Here is a 21,784-nt window from a genome sequence, read left to right as displayed (position 1 = left end):
TGAATGGAGCTTATTGATCATATAACCACAGTTATACATACAAAGTTATACATATAAACATCCACCCATAGCCCATAACTATACATATTAGCATTCACCCATAACTAAAGCCCTAGTGTTGAGAAATAATTCCTTTCTTTCACTCAGACCCCTTAATCTAGAGGCCTTTTATGACAGATAAATGCAAAGGTTGTGAATCATGTTCGGTCCCAAATATAATAACTTGACAGAAATTATTAGATTTTTTTTTTTACCATTGTACATTAGAATGTGCATCTTGAAGTAATAATAACAAAAGTAATACAATATATTAAATGTATTTATTGAGCAATATCAAATAATATCAATAATGTGTCATCCATGTTTAAATTTAAACTGTAAACCTCTGTTATGCAGCACTTTGTTTGCCCAAAAATGAAAGGAATTTCATTTAATGACATTTTAAAAAGTTAATTAAATTGTTAAGTTGTATGCATTTGATAACATTTTGATAATTTGTATAATATCATAAAATACATAGAAATTCAATCAGACAATGCAGAATTTCAGAAAAATAAAATATTTTTTAGAGCGCTATTGCAAAAATTTAAATAAATTACTAAGTTGTTAAAGTTTTATGAATGTAATTGATTAGACATATTTTTGATTGTTAAAATGTAATAAAATTATTAAAATTGAATCTATTAAATCATTAAAAAAATCTAACGGAATTTGGGAAAAAATTACATGTATTTCTTAGGACTCTAGACAGTCCCGCTTTATATTAGGTGTTTTAACTACTATGCACTCAGTGCCGCTGCTAGCCATTTTGGTGCCCTAAGCATAATTCCTTTATGATGCCCCCCACCCCGACCCCGAGAAAAAAAAAACGTTCACCCGCCCGAACAACCGGAACGGACCATCCGGCACGGGGGGGGGTACTTTCTAGACTAGACTAGAGCAATTATTAAATATCTTTCTTGTTCCCCCTTTTTTGTTACATATACATGGCTAAAATGTGGCTAATATTTCTATAGGCTAATGAAATAATACTGGCATTTAAAAAAAAAATCATTAGGCTATTTTTGGTGCCCCCTCAGCACTTGGTGCCCTACGCACAGTGCGTGATGCGCGTGGTGGGAGCGGCGGCGCTGTATGCACTTACATTTGTTGCAATGTATTTACTGTTACTAATCATGTTTTACTGCAAAACACTTTTGTTGTTATTGAGGTGGGATATGGTTAGGAACAGGACTGTTGGTATGACTAGGTTTAAGAATGGGTTAAGGAGTAAAGTAGGGTCAAAAGTGTAATTACGGATGTAATGCAGATATTTTTTTATATATGCACACATATGTCAAAACATATGTACACAACAAATGTACTGTATCAAATTATTAATTTAAATCTTAGTATATAGTAATAAAAGACACTTGAATATGCAGACAGAAGCACTCGAAAAAAACTAAGGTCAATGCTCAAACAGTAAAGCATGGTGCTAGCAACCCCAAGGACATTGGTTCAATTCCCAGCGAAAGCAAGAAAATCTATATCTTGAATCAGAAAAAAAACATAGTAAAATGTAAAGCATAAATGTAAATGTGGTTTCTTAAAACACTGGAAGATCATATTTTTAATCCGGAAAAGTAAACTAATGTCTTAGATGTATGACAAATATGATTTATTTAAAAGAGACAGAGGGATATTTTAGACCACCTGGGAAAACATAAATGCAGTTTAATTAAAAGGAGCATGATCAAATTTGTATACTTAAACAAATAGTTCATCCAAAAATGAAAATTTAATATTGAAAAATTGAAAATGAAAATATTCATCAAAATATGTCTTGTTGTGAAGAAAAGGGTAAGTCATTCAGTTTTGGAATGGGTAAATGATGACAGAAATGCAGTTTTGCATGTGTGTGTGTTTGATACATGTGATTTCTTGTGTAATATGAAAGTCATCAATACACATCTAAAGGTGGAGCTGGTTAAGACACATCATAATTCTTCAGCTTTAAAAGTGTTGTCCTTCTGTAGGTATGACAGTTGCTCCTGCTGAGGTTGACACAGCTGTCTGTGAGAGTCTGGTGCAGCGCTGTGAAGAATGGGAACAGAAAAGGTCAAAGGACACTTGCATTTCAGTAGATGTCAAAACAGGTGCTAGCAACTGAGAGGTACACAGCTTACTCCCTGCCCCACAAAGATGCTCTTTGAATAAAAACAAATAGTTTTGTATTATGTTTTTTTTTTAAATTATTTATTTGCAATTCACATTTCATGTGAGAAGCATTTCTGTGATTTGCTGTTAAATCTCTGACTAGCTGGTGAACACCTTCACATGTATTTTTCCAGTCACAAGTAGGCTACAGTTTAAGTAAATGAAGGCTAGATTTTACTAAGCAGCAGACCAAATGGTCATATGGCAGGAAATGCACCTCTGACCCCATCCTGCCACTCCTTAAAACACCCACATGAAATAGGCAGGGTGTCAAAACGGGATATGGATTGGTTCAACTGGTGTCAGCAATCTCACCGAAAAGCGGGGGTTCCTAATGAATGAACGTGTGAGCATTGTTGGTCAGGTTAAAGTTGGAGTAACTAGGTCAAAACTGACATAATCGTACTGCCTGACAAATGGACAAAGGACAATATGGTTGTGAAAATCAAGGATTCTATTTTCTGCAGCCTGAAGCTGTGACGTCACAAAAAAAAGAAATATGCCATGATTATAATATAATTAGATCAGTGTTAAGAAAATAATTCCCAAAAATCATCAAATGGTCTACTTTTTTGTTACTGCATCATCACTATAGGTTTTATGGCTGTCTTAAAACAATTTTCATGCTTGATCCCCCACATGCATGTAAAGACAAACTCACATGTAAAACTAAACATGAATTATACAGAATATAATTATTTATATTTTCATTGAGCATCATCAACTTTATCTTTTAACTATCTTTTAAACAACCTGAACAAGGCTGCTCTGTTTTACCGTTGTATTGTCACATGACATTAGCTACTACAGATGATCACAAGTCACTGTTTCTCTAAATGTCAGCTTAAGGTAGAAGAAACCTTATTAGACGTCTTTATTATTCTTATATACACATATATATATATATATATATATATACGTGCTGAAAGTAAGGATGGCTGAAGCGAAACAGTCGTTCCGAAGCTTTGCGAGATCCCGAAGCCCAGATGTGTCGAAACACTGATCCGAAGCGTGATTCGAAACACCCATGTCACGTGACTATGACCAAACGAAGCCTCGAAGTGTTTCACGTCCGCCGAATCAGCGTTTGATTGGAACGGTCGGGAACAGACCACACAATCGCACATCTGTATAAAAGTGAAATAAACGCATTTTGACCTCGTGGGTTTTTGTGAGAGGAGTTTGACTTTGAGATAGCGGATTTTTGGTGATATAGTGACATAGTGCGATTTGATTAGTTATAGGCAATTTAGACTTACATTTAAATTTACACAACACATTGACTGAGAGGCTAGAGACAGACAGAGTATACATATAGTGACACATTAATAGATACATAGATATAAATATATATAGACAGCTAGATTAATAGATAGATACATATATAGATAGATTACAGATACATATATAAATACATATATGTATTTATATATGTATCTGTAATCTATCTATATATGTATCTATCTATAATATATTATAGATAGATACATATATAGATACATAGATTATAGATACATATCTAGATACATAGATCGATTCATATATAGATAGATAGATTTGGATAGATAGATAAAATGGAAGCTCCCCAGAAGAGATGCCGTACATCTGTGGTGTGGGAGCATTTCCATTTAGAAACCCCAAATAAAGTGAGATGTGTGTATTGTGATCGGCAGCTAGCCTACTGCAACAATACATCATCCATGATGCGCCATTTGAGGAGCACTCATCCTGCCATTTTGCAGGGTGCAGAGGATGGCATTCCCCCTGTACCTAGGCCTGCTACTGACACTGCTGGGCCATCTAAGCAAGGTATGCATTGTTTGGGATATAATTATAATTGAAATATAATTACAACCTTTTGGGACACTGTTTATAAAGTTTATAAGTTATATAAAGCACTGATTATAAACACTGGAGGGTTTCCAAATAATGAACCAGTAGGCTATACTTTTAATAGATGTGCACTAATTGAAGCTGTATTTTTCCAATGTATTTGTCTGAAAGTATGTTTTGTCTTCTCTTTTAAAAGTCAGACAGAGGGAATTGGATGAGGCTCTTATAAACATGGTGGTGAAGGATCTGCAGCCCTTCACCATCGTGGACGATGAGGGATTCAGGGCATTTGTGAACAAGCTTGATCCAAGCTATGTCCTCCCATCCCGGAAGGTGCTTAAAATAATGGTCAGCGAAAAGTACAACAAAGCCAAGGAGAAGACAATGGAGGACCTACAAAAGGCCGAATTTGTTAGCCTTACAGCTGACATGTGGTCCTCCATTAATATGGATGGATATCTTGGTGTGACTTGCCATTACATAACACCAGAGGCAAAAATGGCAACTGTTGTACTGGGTGTAAGGAGGTTTTACCAAACCCACACAGCCCAGCATCTCATGGAGGCTAAAGCCTTGCTAATGGCTGAGTGGGGAATAACCTCCAAAGTTCAGTGCATGGTGACTGACAATGCATCTAACATGATCCTAAGTGCCCAGCTACTCCACCTTCGCCATGTCCCATGTTTTGCTCATACTTTAAATTTGATTGTGAAAAAGGCACTAGATCAAACCCCAGTCATCAATGAAATACGCCAGAAGGCCAGAAAGATAGTGGGGTTGTTCAGATCCAGCTGCAAAGCAAAGGACAAGCTTGTGGAGATGCAGAGCTTGATGGGAAGACCAACTCTGAAACTGATACAGGAGGTTGACACGAGATGGAACAGCACATTTGACATGTTACAGCGCTTGTATGACCAACGTGAACCAGTGGCTGCTGCACTTTCCAACTTAAACAATGATACTGCTCCCCTGACAAGTATTGATTATGACATTATTGAACAATCATTGTCAATACTGCAACCATTCAAACTCGCAACAACAGAGATGTCAGAGGAAAAGAGAGTGTCTGCTTCAAAGCTTATACCACTGTACAGGATGTTGCAGCACAAGCTTGCACAGAAAAAAGGAAATGCAACGCAGGAATCAACTGTTCAATTAGGTAGGCCACAATGACCATACTACCCATGTGATTGGCCATAACTGTCATATTATTGTCATTATTATAAATATGTGTTTCTCCTGTTTTGGCTCATAGGCTCACATCTGCAAGAAGGTCTGCACTCCAGATGTGGAGGTTATGAGAGTTTTAGAGCCTTGGCACTGGCTACACTGCTGGACCCAAGGTTCAAAAATGTGGCATTTGGAAATGCTGCCAAAGCCCAGGAAGCTGAAAAGCATATCACACTGGAGTGTGCTTCACTGATGCGTTCAAACACAAATCCTGGTGAGCAGTTTCAGTCTGTGTTATGTTATGTAATCTGAATCATGTAATATAATATATCCTTCATATATGCCGTCAGTTTAGGATTTGTTACTAATTGCTGTTTTCATTTTTATTCAGACCCAGAAATGTCAACATCACACCCATCATCATCATCATCATCACCATCACCATCAACATCAACACCAAAAGAAACACAGGACAGTTTATGGGAACTTTTTGATACTCGCATCCATCAAACCAAGATGATACACAATGCTACAGCTGATGCCACAGTGGAAGTGAAAAAATACATCAACGATGCGTATTTGCCCAGAACTCATGATCCACTAACTTACTGGAAAGAGCGAGCAGTAATCTTTCCTCATTTGTATGTCCTTGCAAAAAAATATCATTGTATGCCAGCAACAAGTGTCCCTTGTGAGAGGATTTTTTCAAAGGCTGGAGAAATTATATGTAAAAAAAGAAGTAGGCTAAGTCCTTCCACAGCAGATAAATTAATATTTTTGAATAAAAATCTCTAAAAAAGTGAGACATTGTGGCTTGATTTCTTTTATTAATATTCATTTTTCATGACCAAAATAACATTATGCACAGTGAGGAGCCTATAGGTTACAAGCTTCACATATTAGAACATTATAATAATAAAAAACAACATTTTTTTAATGGCTCGTCAAGGTTGTTTCAGATCAACACCTGCAAGTGACCACTAGGTGTCACCGTTGAGACGGGTGTCGGATTGATTCGAAGCCTCGAAACAATATGGCACATTTGGTTCAACTGTTTCATTGGTTCACGAGGCCTCGATTTTGCCATCACTAGTTAATACGTGCTGAAAGCGCTTGGTTTTGCGTTTGCCTATCGCGGGACTGCCTGGTTTCGATCTGCTAAATAGTGAGGCGTGGCCAGCTGACTTCAATCACAGGAAATCAGGCTAATACAAAAGCGCTAAGTTTCACCGCGGCAGCGGTCGCGGCAGCCCTCGTGTGAGCCCTCCTCGTGTGAAGACGGACGAGTGTAAAGACAATCGACTATACCTGCGTGACTCCACCAAGCAAGGACACCGACTGGGCACTTGAGTATTGCTTTTCTCCTCTTTCGTTACTTTTTGTATACCTTGTTCTCAAATATCTTAAACTTGTAGTCACTATGTGCTTTCAGATCTCTACTATCACTACTAACACTCGGAGAGCACGCTATGGACGTCGCAGGAAGGCCTGTCTGACAAACCTACGGCCTGTCCCTCTGACCTCTACTACTACGCTCTCTATTCCAGTTGGTCTCTGGAACTGCCAGTCTGCAGTTAACAAAGCAGACTTCATTTCTTCTCTTGCTACTCATTCCGGTCTCAACCTCATGGCAATGACAGAGACTTGGATCAAACCTGAAGATACTGCCACCCCTGCAGCCCTCTCCACTAATTTCACTTGTTCCCACACTACTCGTACCACTGGGAGGGGTGGAGGGACAGGTCTCCTTATATCAAAAGAATGGAAATTTGATCTTCAGCCACCACCTACAGGTACTGGTTCATTTGAATCACATGCCATTACTGTAACCCACCCTGTTAAAATCCACTTTCTCATTACTGCTAACCTAGCACTTACTCCTGAAGTGCCTCACACTCCAACGCAGGTCACCTTTTGACGGAACCTACGCTCACTCTCTCTATCTCTCCTATCTTTTGTGGTTTCATCCTCGCTTCCTGCACTCTCTCAGTTCTCTGCTCTGGACACGAACAGCGCTACGGACACTCTTTGCTCCACTTTAACATCTTGCTTGGACAACTTTTGCCCACTGTTATCTAGACCAGCACGCACTGCCCCATCTGCCCCCTGGCTGTCTGAGGTTCTCCGTGAACATCGCTCTAAACTCAGGGCTGCAGAGAGGAAATGGCAGAAATCAAGAAACTCTACAGACCTCAGTGTGTATCAGTCTCTCCTCTCTTCCTTCTCTGCAAATGTCTTCACGGCTAAAACATCCTACTACCACAACAAAATTAACAGCTGTTGTGACGCTCGGACACTCTTCAAGACTTTCTCTTCTCTTCTTAATCCGCCGCCACCACCTCCTCCATCGACTCTTACAGCGGACGACTTTGCAGTTTTCTTCACAAATAAGACGAGATCCATCAGCGGCCAATTCTCCACACCGCAGACTGAGGACAACTTCACAATGAACGATGCACACTCTTTCTCCTCCTTCTCCCCACTCTCAGAGATGGATGTCTCCGAACTTCTCCTGTCCAATCATCCTACTACTTGTCCACTTGATCCGATCCCCACTCACCTCCTTCAAGCGATCTCTTCTTCAGTCATACCTTCGCTTACTCACGTTATCAACTCCTCTCTTCACTCTGGAACATTTCCCTCAGCATTCAAGCAGGCTCGGGTAAGCCCACTGCTCAAGAAACCATCTCTAAATCCAGCGCTTCTTGAAAACTACAGACCGGTATCCCTTCTTCCGTTCATTGCAAAGACACTTGAGCGAGCGGTGTTCAACCAGTTTTCTATGTTCCTTGTACAGAACAACCTCCTGGACAGCAACCAATCTGGCTTCAAAAGTGGCCACTCAACTGAGACTGCTCTGCTCTCGGTTACTGAAGCCCTGCGACTAGCAAGAGCAGCTTCAAAATCCTCGGTACTCATCTTACTGGACCTTTCTGCTGCTTTTGACACTGTTAATCACCAGATTCTCCTGTCCACCCTCAGAAAGATGGGCATCTCTGGAACAGCACTCCTGTGGGTTAAGTCCTACCTCTCTGACAGATCCTTCAGTGTGTCTTGGAGGGGTGATGTTTCAAAGTCACACCACCTTGCTACTGGGGTTCCTCAAGGCTCAGTACTTGGACCACTTCTCTTCTCAATCTACATGACATCATTAGGATCTGTCATTCAGAAGCATGGCTTTTCTTATCACTGCTACGCTGATGACACCCAACTCTACCTCTCATTCCAACCAGATGACCCGACGGTAGCTGCTCGCATTTCAGCCTGTCTGAGTGACATCTCTAGCTGGATGAATGACCATCACCTTCAGCTTAACCTTACGAAGACAGAACTCCTGGTGATTCCAGTTAACCCATTGCTTCATCACAACTTCTCTATACAGCTGGGCTCATCAACCATTACTCCTTCGAGGACAGCTAGAAACCTAGGAGTTGTGATGGATCATCAGTTAAGCTTCACAGACCACATTGCTACAACTACCCGGTCCTGCAGGTTTGCCTTATACAACATTAGGAAGATTAGACCCTTCCTGTCAGAGCAAGCAACCCAACTTCTTGTCCAAGCTCTTGTTCTCTCCAGACTGGACTATTGTAATGCTCTCCTGGTGGGCCTTCCTGCATGTACTGTCAAGCCTCTGCAATTGATCCAGAATGCAGCAGCGAGGGTTGTCTTCAATGAGCCAAAAAAAGCTCACGTTACTCCGCTCCTCATCAGGTTACACTGGCTACCAGTAGCTGCTCGCATCAAATTCAAGGTACTGATGCTAGCCTACAAGACGACCACTGGCACGGCACCAACTTACCTAAAATCTTATGTGCCCTACAGAAGTTTGCGCTCTGCAAGTGATCGACGCCTTGTGGTACCATCCCAAAGAAGTTCAAAATCACTCTCAAGGACCTTTTCCTGGACTGTGCCCAGCTGGTGGAATGACCTCCCAATCTCAATTCGTACAGCTGAGTCTTTACTCATTTTCAAGAAACAGCTAAAGACTCATCTTTTTCGCCTGCACTTAACCAACTAACACTAGCACTTTTCCTTTTCTTGTCTTTTTATTAAAAAAAAAAAAAAAAAACCTACCTATGCGTTCTATACTAGACTAACTGAGACTTGTCATGGCACTTGTACACTGTTGTTGTTCTCTTGTTGACCTGACTGCTTCTATTGTTCTCATTTGTAAGTCGCTTTGGGTAAAAGCGTCTGCTAAATGATTAAATGTAAATGTAAATGTAAATATATATATATGTATGTATATATATAGTTGTTCCTATTGCCTTCAACAGGGAAGGTGTAACATTGGGCTATATCTGTAACTTTGAATTATTTTCTGTATTTTGGTTGAAAGTTTTCCACAGCATTGCTAGGAAATGGGTTGTTGTACATATTATATATTTTATCAAACATAATATACTTTTTTTAGCACTAAAATAAAGAACAGCATGGGAGTGCGCAATGATCCCCTGTTAAAATGTGTTTAAACAAGCATAGATTACAAGATTTTTATTCGAGGTACAGTTTGTTTCGTTAAAAACGAATATCAGTTATTGTGTTGGCTAGATGTAGATTTATTGTCAACAAAGCAGTTGTATTGCACGGGTTGGTCGAAATAGTAGGACTCTGGTGAGAGCTGCGCGTGCGCGCTGTGTAACTTCCTATGTTTACTACCGGGCAAGATGGCGGCGCCCATGTAACCACAGCGCGGAGCACGTTTAGAAACCAAGCCTTATTTCTCTTGAGAAATCAGACTGAAAACCAATTTAAACACCGAATGAACAACGGGAATTGTTTTCGGTGGATCGCCTATCGTTTAATGTATCATGTTTCACAGAGCATTGGAAAATAAAAGAGCTGTGAAATGTTCACGAGCATTTAAGTGTTTCAAGAGCTGCTGGATATCGTGTAAATAAAGACAAATCACGGGGAAACATAAGACCCTTGATGATTTTTAGTAGAAGTGTTAAGCCGTGCAGCATGCGGTGTGTGAATGCATTGCAGCTCACCCTCGCTGTCGTCAAACCCGATGCTGTGGCCCATCCGCTCATTCTGGAGGTGAGAGGACACTGCATTGCACCTGTCTGATTATACAAATAATTAAGGAAAAAATCTAACGAACTTTGTGGTGTCTACATTACATACACCATGTGGATGTGCTATGAGTCCCCCTTGACATTAGCAACTGAAATTCAGGAGGGGGTCTGTGACTTGTTATAAGGTCTAATAATAAGATTTTGATTATGAACACTAATTACTACACGAAAGAGTATTTTTTCCTCTAACAGTTGTTTTGGAGGCTATTTATATACATTATTGTATGGTAATAAAAAAACAGAGACATTTTTCAAAATATCTTTTATGTTCCGTGTTAAAATTATATAAAATAAATACGAATTATAGAATTTTCTTTTTCATTTTTGGGTGAACTATCCCTTGTATGTAATATATATGTCTCTCTGTGTTCTCTGTGTGTGTGTGTGTGTGTGCTTGTGTATTAAATTCAAATGAGCAATAAAAATGAAACGCTTACTACAAAAGATGAAATATATTTAATTGCATGTCATGTGGCCATTAACCAACTTCAGAGAACTGTGAACATGTAAATGTGATGAATGAAATGCAAAATAATTTGAAATATTATAAAAAAGATTGATATAAATCTGAAAGTTTCAGGGGGTACTTCAAGTAAATATTTTCAGTCAAAAGGGTTTGTGTGACAAAAAAGTTTGGGAATCCCTGGTTTACTTCAGATTGTTACTCATCCTGCTATAAAAAAAAGAAACCTATCATGAGCAACATTCACTGGAGTAACAAGTGTGACACCTAGCCCGTCTCCCCTATACCCATCCTGCTGAATGTTACCATTTTAATTAAGAAAAGATGGATGTCTTATAACTATATGTGGAGGCTTAAAGCTACATAATTATTTGTCTGTACTAAAAATGAAGCCAATGTCTCGCCTGATTTAATTTCTGCTGTCTGTTGCTTCAAAGAGATGAAGGTGCTTTTAATTAGTAACAATTTCCTCATACAAGTGGTTTAAAACCTGAAGCCCTGATTGCTTTAATTTACACCAACGAGACTAAACCCCTTAATTAACTATTTTTATTTCTGTTAAGATCCTTTGTTGTCTTGTTGTTGAGAGCAAACGTTAAATGAAAAGACCTACTGCAAAACAGCAACAGGCCTCCATTAGCATAGCAATGCATTTTCACCGACAGTGAGTTTAAGTTTTAAGAGATGCGGATGGGCACAGGAGATCAGCAACATTTTAATATAATATTTGTTTTAATTTCAGGCTCTTCATCAGAAGATTCTCAAAAACTTCATTATAGTCAGAAAGAAGGATCTGATGTGGAGAACAGAAGATTCAGAAAGGTTTTATGCTGAACATGCAGGTAGAAAAGAATCTTTCTTCCTATATTATGCACTACATGAATAAAAAGGTCTGTGTTTGTAACAGATTGAATGGTTAAGTACATGTGTGGGTGTCTGTGTGATGCCTGATTTTAAACAGGGTAAGTCATAGTAAAGGCTTCACACAACCTGGAGTTAAAATGTTGACACAGCATGTGGAGAGAGAACACAGTACTCAGCTTATCATATTGTGACTCCAATGAAAAGCAGCTGCCTCACATTCAAATGTCTGTATTATGTATGCAAGAGCCATTTCGTTTATTTTTTGGTTATCATCCCTTTATTTTACAGGACGTTTTTTCTATCAAAGACTGGTTGAATTCATGTCAAGGTAAATGCCTATTGTCATTTCTACACTATTTGATACTTATTTGATACAGTGGCTCTGTGAAGGAGCTAGTAGGAGTTTTTTATATTATGTAAAATAGGTAAATATTTTACTATATTAGAGTATTTTGTATTATATAAATGCAACCTTGGTGAACAAGACTTCTTAAAAAAAACATTACAAAATGTTACTGACCCTAAATTTTAAAGCGATAGTGTATATTGAATTATTGTGAATATACAGATACTGTATGCTGTTCTGCTGCTCTTCCTCTCAAAAGGAATAATTAATGCAGATACACTCACCTAAAGGATTATTAGGAACACCTGTTCAATTTCTCATTAATGCAATTATCTAATTAACCAATCACATGGCAGTAGCTTCAATGCATTTAGGGGTGTGGTCCTGGCCAAGACAATCTCCTGAACTCCAAACTGAATGTCAGAGTGGGAAAGAAATTTTGAGCGTGGCATGGTTGTTGGTGCCAGACGGGCCAGTCTGAGTATTTCACAATCTGCTCAGTTACTGGGACAACCAGTAACGCACAACCATTTCTAGGGTTTACAAAGAATGGTGTGAAAAGGGAAACACATCCAGTATGCGGCAGTCCTGTGGGTGAAAATGCCTTGTTGATGCTAGAGGTCAGAGGAGAATGGGCCGACTGATTCAAGCTGATAGAAGAGCAACTTTGACTGAAATAACCACTCGTTACAACCGAGGTATGCAGCAAAGCATTTGTGAAGCCACAACACGCACAACCCTTAGTGCCAATTGGGCATCGTTTAAATGCCACAGCCTACCTGAGCATTGTTTCTGACCATGTCCATCCCTACTACTTCCAGCAGGATAATGCACCATGTCACAAATCTCGAAATCATTTCAAATTGGTTTCTTGAACATGACAATGAGTTCACTGTACTAAAATGGCCCCCACAGTCACCAGATCTCAACCCAATAGAGCATCTTTGGGATGTGGTGGAACAGGAGCTTTGTGCCCTGGATGTGCATCCCACAAATCTCCATCAACTTCAAGATGCTATCCTATCAATATGGGCAACATTTCTAAAGAATGCTTTCAGCACCTTGTTGAATCAATGCCATGTAGAATTAAGGCAGTTCTGAAGGCGAAAAGGGGTCAAACACAGTATTAGTATGGTGTTCCTAATAATCCTTTAGGTGAGTGTATGTTCTCTCATTTGTGGAGAGGGACATCAATGCTTGTTGTTAATGTAGTAGTTGATCCAGTTTAGACAGTGAGGCCAATGTTACCATGGAATCCTGTCCTCAGAACATGTCTTTGTCTGAGAAAGATAAAACATTAGCATAGTGCTCGAACTGAACTGTGTCTTTTAGTGTACGTCAGAGTCATTTCAAAATAAGAAGCTGATTATTCCCAAGCTTTTAGTTCCATTTGTGCACCAGCAGTGCCACTAAGGCAGTACTGCTCATCTTTTGTGACTAGTCCTGAATATACTGTTAACGTCATCTAGGAAAAATATCAATGTTCTTTTGGATTCAGTTTCATTTAGCCATCTGTGCGAACACGGGGTTGTCACAGCTCCCTGTGTAATCCTGCTATTCACTTATATTCCCACAATAGTGGCCCAATGAGAGCATACATCCTAGCCAGGGAAGATGCTATCACTCACTGGAGGGGGATGATGGGTCCAACAAAAGTGTTTAGAGCTCGCTTCACTTCACCAGACACCCTGCGAGGCCAATACGGGCTGACAGACACCAGAAACACAATTCATGGTTCAGGTAGAGTAACAATGAACACTTAACAGTTAAAGGAATAGTTCACCCAAAAATTAAATTTTGCTAAAAATATACTCATCTTAAGCCTATCCAAGATGTAGATCAGTTTGTTTCTTCATCGCAACTGATCTAGAGAAATTTAAATCCCTCGATTCCCATTGGATCCTGTGTAGTGAATGGGTGCCGTCGGAATGAGAGCCAAAACAACTGATAAAAACACAAGTAATCCTTGTGACTTCAGTCTATAAATGTAAAACAAATTTTGAAGTTAAGAGCTTAATGTTTTTAAGAAACAAATCCATCATTAAGGCGGTTTAATTTTAAACTGTTGCTTCTGGACAAAATGCCAGTCCTCTATCCATAATACCTCTTTTTCCTGTACAGAAGCAACGGTTTAAAGTTAAAAACATGTTAATGGTGGATTTATTACAGACATATAGCTTTTTACTTCTCAAGATGTTAATTGATGGAGTTGTGTGGATTATTGTGATGTTTTCATCAGCTGTTTGGACTGATGGCACCCATTCACTGCAGGGGATCCATTGGTGAGCAAATTTTCCATATCTGTTGTGATGAAGAAACATACTCATTTACATCTTGGATGATCTGAGGGTGAATACATTTCCTGCAAATGTTCATATTTGGGTCAACTGTTCTTTACACTGGCTAAATAGTCAAGATCAAATACATATCGAAACAGTTAATAACCTCTCTAGAAAAGGCCTAATGAATGTTTGTTTTAAAACTCTAAATAAGTCCTAAACCATAACACATATTTTAAAATAAAAACGAATTTCTTAAATACATTAAATAAAAACAATATTCTTCTATTGTAAAGCTTCATCATTTTTATTATTTTCTTTCTCTCAGATTCAGTTGACTCTGCCAAGAGAGAGATTTCATTTTTCTTTCCAGAATTCAATGCCGATGAGTGGATGTCGAGGGAAGAGCCACGTTTTAGGTTGGGACTTACTGAATACAATGAGGAGAGACAAATACATACTCTCCACTGGGACACATGATGATCACTGGTTTGATGGTGCTTTTATAGGACTACATGAATGTGACTTTTCACCAGATATTTCAGCATTCTATGTTTTCTCTAAGTTGCCATGTTACTCTTTTGTGGCCACAAAATACCTCTACAGCAGCTCTGCCAAGACTATTATATTCATTTGTATGTGTTTTATATTTATGTATAAATTAATATTTGTTCTAGCTTTGTAGTAGATGTCCATAAATGTTTACTTCGACGTAGCAAACTCTAAGCACAGTTCTTTTTTAAGTTAACACAGTGTCCCTGTTATGATGTATTAACAGAATATAGTTAGGACCGTAAATGTATAAGATTTTAATTTTTAATTGATCAAATTTCCATCCATCTGGATTAAACCATTTTAATATTAATAAACAATCGGATGCATATTTGTCAGTCATTCATGATCTAATAGTATGTAATATTATTAAACCAAATGTTTTAAATGCACTATAACCAGGTTTATAAATGTATCATCAATCAATTACATTTATTAATCACATAGCATTTAACTAATTAAATCTTTCTTGTTCCACAACTTGCCATATTTGAACCAAGTTCATACTTTTTAACTGATTATATATTGTTTTCAAAATCAACCAATTTAATGCAAATTTTAAGGAATTTGAAAATATGACTTTATATCAAATAGATTCAAATTCTTAATAATAACCTATGCCAAGTATACCTAATGTTGTTTACAAATTGATAGTAAAATATCAATAAAAAAATCAACATGAACCTATATTAATAAATGCTGCTCATTGTTACTTTATAATACCTAATTAATTAATGTTAATATATAGAAACTTTTTGTCAAATGTTAATTCAGAGACTGAAGCAGGAGAAAGATTGGGATTCAGTAATAGTTATTATGCACTTCCAAATTACCACAATAGATATTTAATAATTCAATTATAAACATCATCTTTCTGTGAGTAAAGCAGTGATATATCAAACAATATTGGAATAACAAAACAGAGCTGCTTTATTTTCTTGCACAGCACTTTTACCATTAGTGCTAGCTTGCTACAGAAACTGTACTTAGGTTTTGAACAAATGTCTGCACTTTTACCCAAAAAAGCTAAAGGCAACAATAATGTGGTAGTAAGAGCCCTGATTTTCAAATCCAAAATCTAAATTAAAGCAGTACATCAACTTCAAGCCACCCCTTTTCTGGAAAACTTTTTTCACAAAATCAGTCGTTAAGGGTCCACCTATCCTGTGCTTTAATGTATGTACAGTAGATGCTTTTACTAATATTATTTTTGTTGGCATCAGAAAAACAAATATTTTGACAAAGACATTACAGAGGAAAGATGTACATAAAAAATGGACATTATTAAATCAGTCAAGTAGAACAAAGAATAATGAAACTAACAATTAACTGACACTTGAAACATGTTTATCATAGCACTAATGAACTTCTTCATTTAGGTGATCCCTGCTTCTTTTTTACTTCTTTGGTCCCTGACATCTTCACCAAATCTTTCCTAAAACCCAAGATACAGTCTTCATGAGGTATTGGTGTAAACCTCATTGATGCACTGAGTCAGCTGCTGCGTCCATCAAACCATCCACTGGTTTCATGAGCTCATAGGTGGTTTGGGATGTTTCCTTGATCTTCCCGCTCCTATCCACCTGCACGATACTTTGAGTCACAGTGATGGTCACTTGCTTGGTGGACATCCGGTTGTCCTGCCATTTGGTCTAATGATGACATTGAAATATTATAATTATTATGACATAATTATTACCAAACCTTTTTAACATTTTATTACAGTTTCCCCTTATTGCATTTCTTGATACCTATTGCATTTCTCAGATAAATAATCAGAAGGTCACATTTTATTTCCTATTTATTTATTATTATTGTTATTTTTATTTCAGCTATAGTTTTCAGTGCACAATTTCACATTTTAATTTAGCATGTACTAAAATAATTACATCTAAAACTGAGAAAAAAAATTGAATTGACAAAAAATGACAAAAAAAAACAAACTTTAAATGAAATTAAAATAAATACAAAAATATAAAAATAAATTATAATATTAATATACATAGTATCTCACTCATGCTGCATGCAGAAGACTAAACCAAAAACAACCATTATGTTCTATTAAAATACTCACTATTTCCTCAGTTCGGAACATGCTCCTCCTCTGCAATGTGGGGCCAGAAGAAGACAGCACTTCCTGTTCTTGAGAAGAGCGGATTGCAGGGGTGCTGCCAGGTTTCACGTCATTCAGACCCACCTCAGACATGGCAGAACACACTTTCAGATATGCCTGAGCTGGAGCAGGCAGAGCATCATCAAAGAGATCTGTGCTCAGAAAGAAATATGGAAGTTATTAATTCTCTTTAAGAAAATCACTGTAGTGGTCTACAATCTATCTATCTATCTATCTATCTATCTATCTATCTATCTATCTATCTATCTATCTATCTATCTATCTATCTATCTATCTATCTATCAGTAAATAGTATTCCTTTAACTGTCATATACTGTATATGAATTAAATAAATGAAAAATTTATTTAAGATATATTCATAAAATAGGCATTCATACATATATGTATGATTTATAAATTATTTATAAATCATACATATGTACACCACTGGTACATACAAGGCCAATTTGTTAAAAAAGAAATAAAATAAAAACAGTATTGTGACTATATACTATATTTACTAAAACATACTATTTATATATTTATAATATATACTTTATATGCTTTAATTACTAATACAATAATATATTTTCAAATTTAAGGAATCACAGGAATAAATAGCATTTCAAAATACATACAAATAAAAAACAGCTATTTGAAATTGGAATAAAATTACACAAATGTTACTATTTTACTTTTTAAACGCTGCGTTGGCAAGCATATAAGACAAAATATTTATTATTTACATAATAATAATAAACAATTATTTAAAACTTTTGATCAGTAGTGTGTGTGTGTGTATGTATATGTATATATATATATATATATATATATATAAATATATAAATATATATATATATATATATATATATATATATATATATATATATATATATATATATAGTATATGTATAAAACTAAAAATTGTGCCATCCCTGCTCGTATTGTTGTACTGAAGTACTAAAGGGATTTAATCCATCTCCATGGCAACAAGAGGCCTACTTGAATGATTTGCTCACCAACAGCAGCCTCACAACACTTTGCCTCTCCGTCTTGAAAGGGAATATCATTCGAAGAACATGATATCTAAAACTGTAGTGGCTAAGGTGAACTGATATGTTGAGCTAATTAAATACAAAGACATTAATTTTAAAAGCTTTCAAAAATAAGATATGAAATACAACCCGAATTCCGGAAAAGTTGGGACGTTTTTTAAATTTTAATAAAATGAAAACTAAAGGAATTTCAAATCACATGAGCCAATATTTTATTCACAATAGAACATAGATAACGTAGCAAATGTTTAAACTGAGAAATTTTACACTTTTATCCACTTAATTAGCTCATTTAAAATTTAATTCCTGCTACAGGTCTCAAAAAAGTTGGCACGGGGGCAACAAATGGCTAAAAAAGCAAGCAGTTTTGAAAAGATTCAGCTGGAAGAACATCTAGTGATTAATTAAGTTAATTGATATCAGGTCTGTAACATGATTAGCTATAAAAGCTTTGTCTTAGAGAAGCAGAGTCTCTCAGAAGTAAAGATGGGCAGAGGCTCTCCAATCTGTGAAAGACTACGTAAAAAAATTGTGGAAAACTTTAAAAACAATGTTCCTCAATGTCAAATTGCAAAGGCTTTGCAAATCTCATCATCTACAGTGCATAACATCATCAAAAGATTCAGAGAAACTGGAGAAATCTCTGTGCGTAAGGGACAAGGCCGGAGACCTTTATTGGATGCCCGTGGTCTTCGGGCTCTCAGACGACACTGCATCACTCATCGGCATGATTGTGTCAATGACATTACTAAATGGGCCCAGGAATACTTTCAGAAACCACTGTCGGTAAACACAATCCGCCGTGCCATCAGCAGATGCCAACTAAAGCTCTATCATGCAAAAAGGAAGCCATATGTGAACATGGTCCAGAAGCGCCATCGTGTCCTGTGGGCCAAGGCTCATTTAAAATGGACTATTTCAAAGTGGAATAGTGTTTTATGGTCAGACGAGTCCAAATTTGACATTCTTGTTGGAAATCACGGACGCCGTGTCCTCCGGGCTAAAGAGGAGGGAGACCTTCCAGCATGTTATCAGCGTTCAGTTCAAAAGCCAGCATCTCTGATGGTATGGGGGTGCATAAGTGCATACGGTATGGGCAGCTTGCATGTTTTGGAAGGCTCTGTGAATGCTGAAAGGTATATAAAGGTTTTAGAGCAACATATGCTTCCCTCCAAACAACGTCTATTTCAGGGAAGGCCTTGTGTATTTCAGCAGGACAATGCAAAACCACATACTGCAGCTATAACAACAGCATGGCTTCGTCGTAGAAGAGTCCGGGTGCTAACCTGGTCTGCCTGCAGTCCAGATCTTTCACCTATAGAGAACATTTGGCGCATCATTAAACGAAAAACACGTCAAAGACGAACACGAACTCTTCAGCAGCTGGAAATCTATATAAGGCAAGAATGGGTCCAAATTCCAACAGCAAAACTCCAGCAACTCATAGCCTCAATGCCCAGACGTCTTCAAACTGTTTTGAAAAGAAAAGGAGATGCTACACCATGGTAAACATGCCCCGTCCCAACTATTTTGAGACCTGTAGCAGAAATCAAAATTGAAATGAGCTCATTTTGTGCATAAAATTGTAAACTTTCTCAGTTTAAACATTTGCTATGTTATCTATGTTCTATTGTGAATAAAATATTGGCTCATGTGATTTGAAAGTCTTTTAGTTTTCATTTTATTAAAATTTAAAAAACGTCCCAACTTTTCCGGAATTCGGGTTGTATGATCTCAGTCAGTCTCACCGAGGTTGGCGGTCTTCTCTGATGGGAAGCCCACCTCTGAAGAGTTTTCAGAGGGGATGCTCTGGATGGAGGACAGGGGTATGTCTGTGTCCGTGCTCGTCAGCCAAGTAGACTCTGTCTCTTTGGTCCAGCTCTCCATATATCTCGGCTCCAACACATCTGTCCTGGAGCCTCCACAGCCCATGATGTCCAAAACAAATCCACTCCTACACAGCCTTGGATCCTAGGTCCATTACAACACCTCCCGAAGAGCAAATGAAAGGTAGAGGTTTGAGTGATGTCATTTATTATCAACAACCCATAGCAGCATCATTTTGATGTAAAAATCAGTCCTCCACTGGCCAGGTGTCAGTCGAACATGAAGATCTGGGACTGATTCTGCGGAAGAGAAATAACTGTAATGTTTGCTGTGATCCTAAGCAAGACAACAAGTGGGATTTAAAATACTAATTTGATGTTAAAGTATTGGAAGATTGAACATTTGATTAATATAGGTATACTTTTGTTTTTAAAATATTTTAATATTAGCCTACGCATTATACGCCATACACACTTAATAAGTGATATCTGAATGATGAATAAGATGAATTAAACCGTTTCCTATTTCTAGGCTATAGATCAGCACATGATGTAAACAAAGACGAGTTTGACATTTCCTCTGGTTCAAATAATAAGGAAAGCCTGAATTATATTCCAAATAGATTTCTAACTTTAATCCAGCGATGTGCGTTAAACAATTTTCTTGTCATGCAATCATTAAGCGAAAGATAATTCATTATATGAGCGCATCGTATTTTTCTGTGCTGACGCTGCACGCTGCTTTCATATGCAGATACAGCGGATTATATAGCCTACTAATATAATAATGAGTAGAAACATGCATTACGCTCATATGTAAACACGTATTAAGTCTATCAAATGTGCTGGGTGCCTGGCTTGTGGTCTTTCGCGCGAACCAAATTTTTTGACATTACCTTAAGTCGACAGAGAGCAGTGTCAGGACAGTTTTCTTCGTTATACGTTCATTCTTTTCAAAACATAAGCCTACAAAATCCGTAGTGTGGCTCTACCGCGACGAACTCTCTCTCTCTCTCTCTCTCTCTCTCTCTCTCTCTCTCTCTCTCTCTCTCTCTCTCTCTCTCTCTCGATGTGAATGATGCTGACCCTTCCATCTCTTGTTCTTAAAATGTACAGCACATCGAGATTACAACGATGTGTCTATGTGTGGTCTATGTGTGGTACAAAATGTTTGTGGATCTTTTTGACAGCAATTTATTTATTTATTTATTTATTACTGAACACAAGATAATAACTGAGAATAGTTTTGTAAACAGCAGTTTGTTATCTGTTGTTATTAAGGACCATTCCATAAGAACTGATGACATTGAAATCGCAATGAATCAGAATTTCATTGCATTTCTGGAAGATATGCCTTTCGCATAATGACAACTGACCTCCTGATTTAGATGAATAATTGGTTTGACTGTAATGTGCAACACTGGAGGTTTCAGCTATTCATATATCAATATTTTTGTCTATTAAATGTTTTTAAATATTTTATTATGTACATTATATATGATTAAATACTTATGATAGAAATGATTATTTCAGGTTAGGCTGTTTTTCTGATTTCCTAAATTATTTCTTTTTAGAGTTTTTTTTGTTGTTGTTGTTGTTTGTTTGTTTGTTAATTTGTATTTCTATTAATTAAAATTTTATATTAAATGTTTTGTATGTGTGTCTGAGAGTGTGTCATAAAAAAATAGTTTGGTTTAGAATATCTACTCTTGTGCTCTGCAAAATAAAAATGTCATACATGTTTGTAACAAAAACAGGGGGATAAAATGAAGAATATTTAAATGCTGCAGTAAAAATTTGGCAGTTGACATTGTTTTTTTCCTTCAGTATGCCAAAGAGAAAATTAAGGAATTCTATCCGCAATGGAATAAAATGTTTTTAAGAGGTAATGGCGTCATTTTATCTCACATTTGTCCTTTTTATCACAATTCTGACATTATATTTATAGTTTATATTATACTTTCTCTCACAATTCTGACTTTTTTTCTTTCAATTCTAGG

The 21,784-nt window shown here is 37.1% G+C and overlaps 2 protein-coding genes across 2 annotated transcripts; one reads left to right on the top strand and one right to left on the bottom strand.

The window, feature by feature from the left end:
- Positions 1 to 10,135: 10,135 nt before the first annotated feature.
- LOC132091900 (nucleoside diphosphate kinase 6) lies at positions 10,136 to 14,958 on the top strand. The gene is made up of 5 exons (XM_059497985.1): positions 10,136 to 10,248; positions 11,492 to 11,591; positions 11,902 to 11,941; positions 13,539 to 13,699; positions 14,567 to 14,958. Exons 1-5 carry the CDS (start codon positions 10,138 to 10,140, stop codon positions 14,716 to 14,718), a joined length of 564 nt encoding a protein of 187 aa, XP_059353968.1. The 5' UTR covers positions 10,136 to 10,137; the 3' UTR covers positions 14,719 to 14,958.
- Positions 14,959 to 15,587: 629 nt separating this feature from the next.
- Positions 15,588 to 20,785, bottom strand: LOC132091899 (brain and acute leukemia cytoplasmic protein-like). The gene is made up of 4 exons (XM_059497984.1): positions 20,681 to 20,785; positions 19,707 to 20,084; positions 16,865 to 17,055; positions 15,588 to 16,442 (listed from the first exon to the last, which is right to left on the bottom strand). The coding sequence occupies exons 2-4, from the start codon at positions 19,888 to 19,890 to the stop codon at positions 16,269 to 16,271; spliced, it is 549 nt and encodes a 182-aa protein (XP_059353967.1). The 5' UTR covers positions 19,891 to 20,084; positions 20,681 to 20,785; the 3' UTR covers positions 15,588 to 16,268.
- Between the last annotated feature and the right edge of the window lie 999 nt (positions 20,786 to 21,784).

This window comes from Carassius carassius, chromosome 18 (assembly GCF_963082965.1).
Source record: "Carassius carassius chromosome 18, fCarCar2.1, whole genome shotgun sequence".
NCBI classification, from domain to species: Eukaryota; Metazoa; Chordata; class Actinopteri; order Cypriniformes; family Cyprinidae; genus Carassius; species Carassius carassius.
Note: the sequence above shows the minus strand (reverse complement) of the source record. Positions and strands in the feature narration are given on the sequence as shown.

What these genes read in the sequence shown, in the direction of transcription:
- LOC132091899 (XM_059497984.1), bottom strand. Translation starts at nt 19,890, where the DNA reads ATGGGCTGTGGAGGCTCCAGGACAGATGTGTTGGAGCCGAGATATATG. An exon ending in AGAGAAGACCGCCAACCTCG is followed by an intron (nt 17,056 to 19,706) that starts GTGAGACTGACT and finishes TTCTGAGCACAG; the next exon opens with ATCTCTTTGATGATGCTCTG. An exon ending in TGTTCCGAACTGAGGAAATA is followed by an intron (nt 16,443 to 16,864) that starts GTGAGTATTTTA and finishes TGTCATCATTAG; the next exon opens with ACCAAATGGCAGGACAACCG.
- LOC132091900 (XM_059497985.1), top strand. Translation starts at nt 10,138, where the DNA reads ATGATTTTTAGTAGAAGTGTTAAGCCGTGCAGCATGCGGTGTGTGAAT. An exon ending in CTGGTTGAATTCATGTCAAG is followed by an intron (nt 11,942 to 13,538) that starts GTAAATGCCTAT and finishes TTCCCACAATAG; the next exon opens with TGGCCCAATGAGAGCATACA. An exon ending in AAACACAATTCATGGTTCAG is followed by an intron (nt 13,700 to 14,566) that starts GTAGAGTAACAA and finishes TCTTTCTCTCAG; the next exon opens with ATTCAGTTGACTCTGCCAAG.